The sequence below is a fragment of the Leopardus geoffroyi genome, chromosome A3, assembly GCF_018350155.1.
Source record: "Leopardus geoffroyi isolate Oge1 chromosome A3, O.geoffroyi_Oge1_pat1.0, whole genome shotgun sequence".
Lineage (NCBI taxonomy): Eukaryota > Metazoa > Chordata > Mammalia > Carnivora > Felidae > Leopardus > Leopardus geoffroyi.
In genome coordinates this window covers 101,071,835-101,085,223 of record NC_059336.1, presented here as the reverse complement: position 1 = coordinate 101,085,223, position 13,389 = coordinate 101,071,835, and the positions used below count along the sequence as shown (strand labels likewise).

At 35.8% G+C, this 13,389-nt stretch overlaps 1 protein-coding gene across 2 annotated transcripts in view; it reads left to right on the top strand.

The window, feature by feature from the left end:
* Positions 1 to 13,389, top strand: part of LOC123581078 (E3 ubiquitin-protein ligase RNF103) — a 102,173-nt gene that overhangs the window by 62,884 nt on the left and 25,900 nt on the right. For both annotated transcript variants that reach the window (XM_045446768.1, XM_045446766.1), the window contains one exon: positions 6,837 to 6,897. In XM_045446768.1, coding sequence (XP_045302724.1) covers positions 6,837 to 6,897 — 61 coding nt within the window. The remainder of the gene's footprint in view (positions 1 to 6,836; positions 6,898 to 13,389) is intronic.

The window sequence follows — 13,389 nt, the reverse complement described above, 5'->3', positions numbered from 1 at the left end:
GTTTATTTTTGCTTCTGTTTCACTTGCCTGAGAAAAACATCGTGATATTTGATGTTCAACAGATTACTGCCTAAAATTTTCTTTTAGGAGTTTTATGGCTTTAGGTCTCACATTTAGGTCTTGAATCCATTTTGGGTTTATTTTTGTGTAAGGTGTAAAGAAGTGGTCTGGCTTCATTCTTTGGCGTGTAGCTGTCTGTTTTCCCCAACACCATTTATTGAAGAGACTGTCTTTTCTCCATTGTCTATTCTTGTCTCCTTTGTCATAGATTAACTGATGATATATGTATGGGTTTGTTTTTGGTCTCTCACTTTTGTTCTCCTGTTCTATGTATCTGTTTTTCTACCAGTTCCCAAACTGTTTTGTTACTATAGCTTTGTGGTATGTCTTGAAATCTGGGATCATGATACCTCCAGCTTTCTTCTGTCTCAAGTTTGCTTTGGATATTCAGGGTCTTTTGTGGTTGCATACAAATTTTAGTATTAGTTGTTCTAGTTCTGTGAAAAATGCTGTTGGTATTTCTATAGGGATTGCACTGAATGTGCAGATTGCTTTGGGTAGTATGGACATTTTAACAGTATTATTCCCATTCAGAACTCGATGTTTTTCACAATTCTTTTTTTTATCTTTTGTTTTTAAAAAATTTTTCTTGAAATAGGTTATATTTGTACATAATAAAAAATTCAAAAGGCAGCAAATTGTTCGGTTTCCATCTTTGAAACAGCAGTCTAATTTCTTATGGATTCTCCCATTGCTATTCTGTAATGTATGGACATATAAATATTTCTGTCCTCTCCTTTTCTCTCTCTCTTTTCTTCCCCTTCTCTGTTCCTTCATTCTCTCCTTTCTCCTCTCCCTCTCTTTACCCTTATTTCTCTCTCTAACGTATATAATGTCATACTATAAATGTCCTTTACTTTTCTGTTTTCATTTATATTTTGAGAATTAATTGCATGGGTAGTCCTCATTGCATTGCCTTTTTCTGTTTAGTTAGGACATAATGTCCATTCATGGAAATTCTTTAACTAATAGAACTAACTAGTGTTCTTTTGATATACATTTAGATATTTCTAGTCTTTTGCTACTATAAACAATGTAACAATGGATTTTTTACAAAAGACATTTCACCATTGCTGTGTATTGTATTAGATTTGAGTACTCACCCCTTACGGAATATGAGCAGTTAAACATTTATATAATGAGAAACTTTGAAACAACCAGTTTTTAATGACTTTTATTTTAAGCTTCTGGATTTATTTAAGCAATGGATAAGCTTCAGTTGAAAGATAAACTGTAAATAGCTGTAGTAATAAGTTGATAGCTTCTTATCTTTTTGAATTAGAATTTTCTCTGGGACACCTCGGTGGCTCAGTGGTTTAAGTGTCCAAGTTTGGCTCAGGTCATGACCTCATGGTTTGTGGGTTCAAGCCCCATGTTGGGCTCTGCTGACAGCTCAAAGCCTGGAGCCTGCGTCAGATTCTGTCTCCCTCTCTCTCTGCCCCTCCCCTGCTCACACTGTGTGTGTGTGTGTGTGTGTGTGTGTGTGTGTGTGTGTGTGTGTCTCAAAAATAAGTAAGCGTTAAAAAATTTTTTTTCTCGATACTGGACATGTAAGCAAAATCTGGAAATAAATTGGATGCTAAGGTTGTTATAACACTGTAACAACTAATTTAAAGTTTTGTCTTTCATCAGTACAGATAGGCTGTTCTCATTTACTTACTTCATAGTAGTACAAATTTTGAATGTGATCCTATATGATAAGTGTGTGTTGGCATAATACTTCTTGTATTTGTGAAGTTATATATTTATTTATTTGAAAGATTTATTTGAAAGATTTTGCTCTAAAAACAAGTTTAAGAATCACTGCACTGGTTCATTCTGCCTCATTTTAAGGCTTAAATTTGAATTGTGAAACTTATCCTAGGTGTGGTTCCTGGAATTTTAGTAACTGCTACAAGTTGGTACTCTTCATGGGTGCATTGCTTCCACTTGATTGGCTATCCTCAGGGATTAGCAGTTGAAAGCAGAAATAATAGGAACTAATCAATATTTTGACCCATGAAAATAAAAATCTAAAATTTATGTTTAGCTTTATAATACCAGATTAGGAATAACTTGCTGCCTTACAAAACTCATTGCTATAATATAATAGACGTAAATGTTTTTTTCTCGCAACTTGAATCAAATAGCTTTACCCATCAATGTTGCCAGTTCAGACAAACATTATTTAACCACATTTATTTTTGTACTCCGTCCCCTTAGTCTATAGAAAAGGACACTGTTTTGCCTAGGTCCTTTAGTGGTTTTTGTTTTTGCTGAGTAAAATGTTACAGCCCCTTTCTCCTCACCTCCTCCCCAGTCCACCATAGTGGATAGTCACATGGTTCCCTTACAAACTTTTTGAGGTCTCTGCTCAAAAGTCACCTTAGTAGTTGAGCTCTCTTCATCACCCTATAAAAAATAGCAAACCTCCCCCGCCACTGCTCTCATCCTATTTTCCTTGCTTCATTTTCTCCGTAGCACTCGTTTTGTGACAGAGTATTTACTTGTTTATTTGCTTACTGTCTTTTTCCTTATTAGAATGTAAGTTCATAAGGTGGAGTCATTGTCTCCTGCTATATCGCTAGCACATTGAGCGGGTACTCAGTAAACGTTTGAATGGATGTATGAGTCTTGGGTTTCCTTTCCTGCTGGTTCTGAAGTTCTGGTTAGATTATAAGAGTGTCTTCAAATTTCTTCCTATATCTCTTAAAATAACTTTGACAACTTGTGTACCCTTTTGGACAGTTATAAATCAATATGTAATATTTGTTACAATTTTAAGTAAAGTTGCACAGGATGTAATTTTTGGCATATTGTAAATACCGTAAAATTGTTACATCACTCTTTTGAAAGCATCACACAATTTGATCCCCATCAGTATTCATTTGAAACATACATGCACACATTCTTATTTATAGTCAGGAATTTTTTAATTATTCTCTTTCTTCTTCAAAAGAGAATTGCCATTTGTTTCCATTCTACTTTCACCACATGAATTTCTCTTAATGTGATACTTCTATGCTTGAAATAATTTAACAGTCATCCTATTATACTTGTAATAAAATACATACGTACCTCTTATGAGAAAAATGCTCAGCAAACTAGGAATAGAAGAGAGCGTTCTTAACATGATAAATAAAGGGCATTTATGGAAAACTACAGCTAACTATGTAGTAAATTGTGAAAGACTGAAAGCTTTTTTTCTAAGATTAGGAGCAAGACAAAGATACCTGCTTTTGCCACTACTGTTCAATATTGTACTAGAAGTTTTAGCTAGAGTACTTAGGCAAGAAAAATAAATAAAAGATATCCACATTGAAAAGGAAGAAGTAAAACTATATTTGCAGATGGCATGGTTCCATACATAGAAAACTCCCAAAGAATCCTCATGTACAAGATACTTATTAAGTGAATTGAGCAAATTTTCAGGTTTCAAGACAATTATAAAATAATTATTTGTAGTTTTTACACCTGCAATGAAAACTCTTAAAAGGAAATACAGAAAAACATTTGTTTACAAAGGTATCTAAAAGAACAAAATATTGAGGAATAAGTTTAACCAATGAAGCAAAATATTTATACACTGAAAACTACAAAATATTGCTGGAAGAAATTTCAGAATCATGGATTGCAAGACTTAATGCTGTTAAGATGGCGGTACCACCCAAAGCAATCTGCAGATTCAATACAATACCTATCAAAATTTCAAAAGGAAAAGTAGATTCTTAAATTTCATATGTAATACAACAGGCCCTGAATAGCCAAAACACTACTGAAAAAGAAAAACAAATTTGGAGAATTCAGTTTCTGATTTCAGAAGTTACTATGAAGCTATAGTAATGTAAACAGGTGGTATTGGTATAAGGATAGACACATAGGCCCATACATGTATGACCAGTTGATTTTCTGCAAGGGTGCTAAGACCATTTAATAGTGGGTAGTCTTTTCAACAAATGGTGCTGGGACAAATGGATATTCACAAGTAGAGAAATGAAGCTGGACTCATACATCATTCCATATACAGAAATTAAGTTAAAGCTCTTAGAAAACCACTAAATTCTTAGATAAAAACATAGGGATAAATCTTCATGACCTTATATCTGGCAATGGATTTTCAGCTATGACACCAGAAGCACAAGCACCAAAAAGCAAAAATAGACAAATTGAAATTCATCAAAATTAAAAGCTTTCATGCATCAAAGGACATTATCAAGAAAGTGAAAAGGTGAGCTATAGGATGGGAGAATATATTTGTAAATGACATATCTGATAAGGTTCTACTGTCAGAATGTAAAAGAACTCATACAACCAGCAACAACAAGACAGCAAAACTTAAAAAAATGGAAAGAAGACATGAATAGGTGTTTCTCCAAAGAAGATAGCCCAATGGCCAACAAGCACATGAAAAGATATTTAACTTCACTGGTCATTAAAGAAATGCAAATCAAAACCACAATGTGATACTGTTTCCGCAGGTCCAACAGATTGGCGGTAATAAAAAAAAAATGGAGGGTAACAAGTGTTGGTAAGGACGTGGAGAAATAACCCTTGAACATTGCTGGAGTGAATGTAAAATGGTGAAGCTTCTTTCTAAAATAGTTGGGGAGTTTCTAAAAAAGATAAACATAGAATCACCATATGATGCAGCAATTCTACTCCTAGATCTATATTCCAAAGAACTGAAAATAGGAATTCTAATAAATACTTGTATACGAATGTTCATGGCAGCACAGTAACTAAGAGACAGAAACAACCCAGATATCCATCAAAGGATGTATGAGTGAACAAGTTGTGGTGTATATATACGATGAATATTACTCAGCCATGAAAAGTACTGAAGTATTGATACTTCAAACCCCCAAACACTGTACTAAATGAAAGAAGCCAGGCACAAAGGACTACATATTGTGTGATCCCTTTTATATGAAATAGTAAAAATAAGCAGATCAAAAGAGAGCAAATTAGTGGTTGCCAGGGAATGGGGAAGGAGGACATAGGGAGAGATCATTTAAAGGGTATGGTGTATTCTTCTGACATGTTAAAAAAGTTTTGAAACTGGAGAGAGTTGATTGCAAAACATTGTGAAGGCACTAAGTGTCACTGAATTGTGTATTTTGAAATGACTAATTGTAATGTGAATTTTACCTAAAAAATGCCTATAAACCTGTTAAAATTTAAAAAAGTTTATATCCATATGGTTTTAAGTCCTTTACTGTTTACTTTCTTCTTCTTGGTTGGAGTTATTATAGTTGTTGCAAGATAAATTTTGTACATGTTTTGTTAAATAATGATTTTAATGAAATCATTAAAAAGTGAAATTTATTGGAACTACATCTTCTTTTAATTGTATAGATTTTTTTAATGCCATTTAGTTCATGTGCCCATGGATGAATACTGCAAGGTTCAGCATCATTTCTATTCCCATTTTATTTATTATTTTTAATTTAAAATCCCACAGCCATTGTTTATTATAAAGGTGAACCCTGATGCTTATCATGGGCTTATTGGTTGGATTTCTGGAAGTGATCACAGGTAAACTTTTTGGATTGGCAGAGATGGAGGTCAGCTACCAGTAGGGGCCAGTCACACCAGATGAGGATGTCTTTCCTTGGAAGCCTAATCACCTATTTTTAGTACTAGGCCACCATGGCTTGGAGGTGGACCAAATGTGTGAATCTGTGCCATGTGACCACCACCCTCTGTACAGACACAGAGGTGCATGCCAGCGAGTCGCTCCTTGCCCAGAAGCAGGGCAGGTTTCAGTAGCTTGTGTTGCAGCATGCCTAGTTGGACCATCTCCAGGGATCGCCCATTCACCTAATGAGGCTGGTGCCCCAATTGCAGTGTGCCACACCTGTGACCATCCTCCTGCCTCCAAAGACCTGTGCCAACTGCAGAGAGCCTTTGGACGGCACTGGCTAGGGGTATGGACAAGAGAGCCTCATCACAAGGTGCCACAACCTGAAGAAAGCCCTATTTTATGTTTCATTAGACCCTAATGTTGAGAAACATTGTTAATATAAATAGATGGTAATGGAAGTTTTATTATTTCATTGTTCCCGAGTTCTTTGAAATTATCATATGCCAAAGAGCGTAAAGTGATGTAATGTAAATTTAGTTTTAATGGTTCATCAGCTGACAACTCAGATTTTCCTTCGTATTTTTTTTGCAACTGAAGAATTAGAAAACACTTCAGTTGCTTAAGAATTTGATAGTCATTAGAGTAGTTTAGTGTTTCCTCAATACCTACACTAGTATTTCCAGCTGGCCCTATGTTTAGTGCTTTAGAGGTTTTTGCCTCTGAGGGAAATATATCATGGTAATAAGAGACATAGGTCAGAGGAATTTCTGTTGTTTGTAAAATGAAAAAAAACATTGTTAAAAAGGGGAAGGAAAAGGTGACACAGGCAGAGCAAGTTTTGAAATAGTTACGTTTAGATGTTGAAAATCTTCTGATGCCCTTAAAACCTATCTATTTATGCCTGTGCACCTCTTGAAAAATGTTGATGTACCTGCAGGGTGTTGAATTCTCTCTGAGGTCTTCTGTAAAGTGCTTCTTACTGCCTGCATTCAGATAAGAATCTTTAAATACCTTGTGACTTCTATGTACTGTGAATAAAAACATGGAAGAAAAATAGAATTTGGCCCTAAAGCTTTTGTTTGAAAACGGATTTACTGATTTTGTGTCTGGATTGTGTCTGGAATAAATGTAGAGTTAACACAAAATTCTTTAAAATTTGGTGAATTAGGAGTTTTGGCTTTTGTTTTAATTCCTTTTCTAAAATTTTTCCCAGGTCAATGAATGGTCATTGAAGATAAGAAAGGAAATGAGAGTTGTTGACAGGCAAATACGAGGTAAATTATAATTTTATGTCTCCTATTCCTTACCCTTTTGGTGTATTTTGTATTAGTTCATAAAAATAAACTGCATCTACCTATTGTAAGACATAGTTTATTCTTATATGAATTGTTTATAGCTGTCCTAATCATTTTGCTTTCTAATCATTGTAAGAAAAGCATATACATTTTATAAGAGCTAAGTCTTTCCTCTGGCCTTCAATTCAGCTATTCAAGGGGCTATGTTCATTATGTCTGACTTCCTAGAGATTAGGTTAGTGTTGGAAATAAAGCTGGTGCTCACATACTGTGATGGATAGAATAATTACCTTCCAAAGATGTCCACTTTCGAATCTCAAGAATCCGTAAATATGTCACTTATGTGACAAAAGGGACTTTGCAGATGTGATCAAATTAGGGATCATCAGGTGGAGAGATTATCCTGGGTGTCTGGGTGGGTCCAGTGTAATCACAAGGAGCCTTACAAGAAGGAAATATGATGTTGAGAAAAAGTGAGAAAAAAGGAGATGTGGCCATGGAACCAGATGTTAAGGTAATGTCCTTTGAAGATGGAGAAGGAGGTCATGAGCCATGCAGTTGTCCTCTAGAAGCTAGAGAAGGCAATGAAATTGATTATTCCTTGAAGCTTCCAGAAGAACACAGTCCTTCCAACATTTTAATTTTAGAATTTTGGCCACTAGAATTGTAAAAGAAACAGTTGTGTTTTAAGCCATTATAAAAAGGAAGTAAAGAAACCTCATCTCACCTATGAAGAAATGATCTTATGAAATTCATGTTAAATTTTGGGTAAGGAATGCAGTGCAATTCCATTTTCATCACTCTTTTGTTTATCTTAGTATAGCTATAAATTGAGGAAAATACATTAAAAAAAGTTTTTTTAATGTTTGTTTATTTTTGAGGGGGCGGGGTGGGAGTGGAGGGGCAGAGAGAGCAGGAGACAGTATCTGAAGCAGGCTCTGTGCTGACAGCAGAGAGCCAGATGTGGGGCTCGAACTCACAAACTGTGAGTTTGACCTGAGCCAAAATCAAGAGTCGGGTGCTCAACTGACCGAACAACCCAGGCTTGGGCACCCCGAGGAAAATATATTTCTTTCTTTTTTTAAATATATGTTTTAAGTGTACTTATTTATTTTGAAAGAGAGAGAGAACCAGCAGGGGAGAGTTAAGAGAGAGGGGGACAGAGGATCTGAAGCAGGCTCTGTGCTGACAGCAGAGAGCCTGATGTGGGGCTTGAATTCCTGAACCACAAGATCGTGACCTGAGCCCAAGTTAGACACTTAACCTACTAAGCCAACCAGGTGCCCTGCAAGGAAAATATATTTCTAAATGTTGTTGTAAAGTACAACTTAAAATTAAAGTGACTTGCAAAAAGATAGTAATGTTTAAAACTTTTATGATTTTTAACACTTTCATAATTAGAGAAAATACCAGCAGTGTATTCCAGTATCACTCCCTCAAGAAAGGAATTGGAACAGGAAATTCTATTCCCAGCCATGATGGAGTAATGATTTTAGATTTGCACTTCCATCATAAATAAAGAAAAAAACTGGACAAATTCTGTGAAACTTCGGTTTTCAAACCTTGGACAACTGACAGCAAAGGATTTTTTTTTTTTTTTCCAGGAAGAGGGAAACAGAGAGTCTTTTTTTTTTTTTAAGTTTGTTTATTTATTTTGAGAGAGAGTTGGGTCAGGGGGGAGAGGCAGAGGGAGAGAGAAAATCCTAAGTAGGCTCCATGCTGTCAGCATAGAGTCCAACATGGGGCTCAATCGCACGAACCATGAGATCATAACTTGAGTTGAAATCAAGAGTCAGATGCTCAACCGACTGAGCCACCCAGGTGCCCCACAAAGAGAGTCTTAATATGGTCCTGATTTTCAGCCTGGAGAAACTTTCTGATTGTAGCATATGGGAGGAAATTCTAAGCAGAGCATGGTGGTCTTGGGGTTGAGGAGGCAGAGGTCAGGGTTCAGGGAGGCTGTAGTGACGAATTTGTGGGGCAAAATATCAGAGAGAGGGGCAGTACCCAGAGAAAGCTCTAAATGCCTACACAGTGTACCATTGAGTCTTTGGCTGAATTCTAAGCTCTGCATACTTAGAATGAGATTTCAAGAGGCTAGGCAAAGAACAATTACTGGGGACAAAACAAATACACTATAAGCTAAACAATTCTTAAAGCTAACAAAATTGAGAGATGGTAGATAAGACACAGGAAAGAGACTTTGTTGAACATCTTGGACATTCAGTAGAGAACCCAGAAAGATCACGTCTTAATATTAAGGCTAAGGCAGGCCTAAATTAAAGGCAACCATAAGCCCTCACCAGCAAAGCTTAAAAACAGCTCTTGGGGCCTAAACCTGAGTGGCTCAGTTGGTTGAGCATCCGACTTTGGCTCAGGGCATGATCTCGTGAACTCTTGGTTCATGGGTTCATCCCCTATGTCAGGTTTTGTGCTGATGGCGCAGTGCCTGTTTTGGATTCTCTGTCTCCCTCTCTCTGGGGCCCTCCCCCGCTCATGTGTGCGCTTGCTCTCTCTCTCTCTCGCTCTCTCTTTCTCTCAAAAGTAAACCAGAAAAAAAGTTCTTGAAAGCTGATCTGCAGACAGCTTAAATGCCAATAAAGGTAAATGCTCTTTAAAGAAAGACCAAAAAATTCAGGCACTTAAAATGAAACATTTAGAGTGCCCAACATCCCATGAAAAATGACTAGGAAGAAGCAGTAAAGTGTGATTCAGAATCAGGAAAAAAAATCAGGTGATACAAATAGACCCAGAAAAAAAGGGGTGGTTGAAAAAGCAGACAAGCTTTTAAACAGCTATTATAAATATGTTAAGGAATTTAAAGGAAAACATGGATATAATGGGATAAATAGAAGATACAGAAAAGAATAAAATGGAACTTCTAGGATTTAGAAATAAATTGAAATAAAATGAAAACTTCACTGCATGAGTTAAAGAAGCACATAAGACAGTATAAAAATAAGATCAGTGAAAGTAGTACAAACTATCTAAACTATAATACAGAGGGAAAAAAAGTAAAGGAAAATATGTATGAACACAGCATCAGTGACCTGTGGAACAATATCAGGTGGTGTCATGTGTCAAGGATAATACAAACAAAAACATACCACAGCATGTCATATTCAAATTACTGAAAGTTAACAATCAAGAGAGAAGACAGTCCGAGAAAAAAATCACATTAAAAAACAAAATGATAAGGATGATTAAAATTTTCTTTCAGAAGCAATGCAAACCAAAACATCTTTTTTTCCTGTTTCTTAAATTATTTTAATTATTTTTAGAGACAGAGAACGAGCAGGGGAGAGGGGCAGAGAGAGGGAGAGATTCTTAAGCAGGCCCCACACTGAGTTTGGAGCCCAGCTCAGGGCTCAATCCCAGGCTCTGTGATCGTGACCTGAACTGAAATGAAGTCAGGAGTCAGATGCTCAACCAACTGAGGTACCCAGGCACCTCAAACCAAAACATCTTTAATGTGCTGAAAGAAAGAAAAGAACTCAACATTATCCTAGAATTCTATATCCAGTGAAAATAGCATTCTGAAGTGGAGGTGAAACAAAGCTATTTTTATACAAAAGCCAAGAGAATTTGCTGCCAGGAAATCTACAGTACAAGCAATGTTAAAGGAAGTTGTGAGCTGAAGGAAAATTATACCAGATACAAACTGGGATCTACCCAGAGGCATGAAGCATGCTGGAAATATTAAATATGTAAGTAAATGTAAGTTTTTTCTTTTTAAAATTTCTTTTAAAAATTACTGAATTTTCGTGGCTGAATGGCTCAGTCTGTTATGCCTAACTCTTGATTTTGGCTCAGATCATGATCTCAGAGTTCATGGGATGGAGATCAAGCCCCAAGTCAGGCTCTGCACTGAGCCAGGAGCCTGCTTGGGATTCTCTCCACCCGCACCCCTCAAAATAAACATTAATAAAATAAATGTTACTTGCTTATAAAAATTTATCATAGAGAGACTTGTCTTTCATTTGGTTTTATATTAGCAGTCAAGGTGAATAGATTTTGTAAAAAATACCAGTGCAAAACCTAGAATCTGCAAAATTAACCTATGATCTTGAAGTCAGAGTACTGGTTACCCTTGGGGGGCATGGTGCATTAAGGCAGACATAGACTTTTGTAATACTTTGTTTCTTGATATGGTGGTTACATGGGTGTGTTTAATTTGTGAAAATTTGTATATCTCTACAGTAATGTATGCTTTTCTGTGTGTATGATCTACTTGAAAAAAAAGTTTAAAGAGAAAAACAATAGTAACCTCAATAAAGCAAAGTATAAGTACAAGTAATTCTCACCTTCTTATGGAGAACTCATGTAGTCCAGAGTTTTAGCTTTCAGTTAGATGTGTAATACACTTAGAGTACTCATCATAGACAATACTAGAATGAATTTAGACCATATACATTGCCCCCTTCTCAAATGAAAATAGTTTGGTTTCTATATCTCTCCCCATGAGTATAAAAGTAATAATATACATATCGATGCAGAAAAGTATAAATAGGAAAGTTAAAACCACCCTGAAATTCTACCACCCACACATAATACCACAAATATTTTGGTGATCATCCTTTCAGATATATCTGAAACTTATATCTGTACTTGTATTTGTACAAAAATACTTATTTATGAATGGATCATACTTTTCCTGTTGATATTTTATTGATTTATTTCTTATAAAGTCAAAGATACCTAATACAAAACTAGTTTTAAGTATACCGTTCAGTGATATTAAGTACTTTCACACTGCTGTGTAACCATTACCACTATCCATTTTCAAAACGTTTCCTTTATCCCATACTGAAACTCTGTACACATTAAACAATAACTTTCTTTCCCCCCACAATGGATACCAAATTCCCTAGTAACCATTGTTCTACTTTCTGTTTCTATGTATAATTTGACTATTCTAGGTACCTCATGTAAGTGGAATCAAACAATATCTGTCCCTTTGTGCCTGACTTATTTTACTTATCATAATAATGTTTTCAACATTCATCCATGTTATATAGCATGAATCAGAATTAGCTTCCTTTTTTTTTTTTTCCCCTTTTCCTAACCCTACCGATTTAACTTCCTTTTTAAGACTGAGTAGTACTTCATTATATTCATCTTGTGATAGACATTTGGGTTGTTTCCACCTTTGGGCTATTGTGAATCATGCTGTTATGAACATGAGTGTACAAATATCTCATCAAAGCCCTGATGTCATTTTTTTTTTTTTTGGTATGTATATACCCTATAGTGGAATTGCTGGATCAAATGGTAATTCTATATTTAATTTTTGAGGAAACACCATAATGCTTTCCAGAGCACTCCACTATTTTATATTCCTAATATCAACAGCTAAGACATCCAAAAACAACCATATATATGAGGGAATATAAAAGGTCATCATGCACACTGAGGGGAAAATGCAGCTCTGAAAAGATCTGAGAAGACTTTAACTTTACAGTGCAGCAGGTTGGTGCCCAGCACAGAAATACCCTACATCAATAAAAAACAGCAAACCCTGGGGAAGTGGGAGAGTCTGAATACCAGAGTTAAGGATTCAAAGATTCATTTTCAACAATAACAAAAAAATCACAAGATGTACAAACAGGAAAATATGGTCCATCCAAAAGAAAATAAATGAACAAAAAAATGTCCCTGAGAAAGACCAGATGACTGATTTACTCAACAAATATTTTCAAACAGTTGTTTTAAAGGTGTGCAGAGAGCTAAGGTAAGATGTGGACAAGGTCAAGAAAATGACAGAAACATGAACAAATGTTCATGAACAAAATGGAAACATCAGTAAAGAGAAAGCATGAAAAACAAGAAATTCTGCTGAAAAGTACAATAACTGAAATGAAAAATTTGCCAGCGTTATTTGAAAGCAGATATGAGCAGGCAGAAGAGTCAGTGAACTTGAAAATAGTATAGTTGGAATTATCAAGTCTGAGAAGAAGGGAAAAAAATTGAAGTAAACTGAGCCCAAGGGATCTGTAGGACACCATGAAGTAGGCCAGCATACACCCTGTGGGAGTCCCAGAAGCAAAGTAGAGAAAAGGGGCAGGGAGATGATTTAAAGAAATATTGACAAAAACTTCCCCAATTTTATGAAAGACATGAATATAATCCAATAAGTGCCACATATCCCAAATGATGTATATTCAAACAGACTCATGCCAAAGCACATTATAATCAAATTTTAGAAAGATAGTGTTTAAAGTAGGGAGAAATGACTCACCATATAGAAGGGATCCTCAGTGAGATTTTCAGCAGATTTCTCACCAGAAGTGTTGAGGCCCAGAAGGCAGTGGGTCGATATATTCAAATGCTGAAAGAACTATCAGCCAAGAATCCTATATCCAGCAAAATGAGGGAGAAATCAAGATACTCGTAGATAAACAAAAACTGAGGGAATTTGTTAACCACTAGACCAGCCTAGCAGTAAGTGCTATAGGGTGTCCTTTCAGTTGA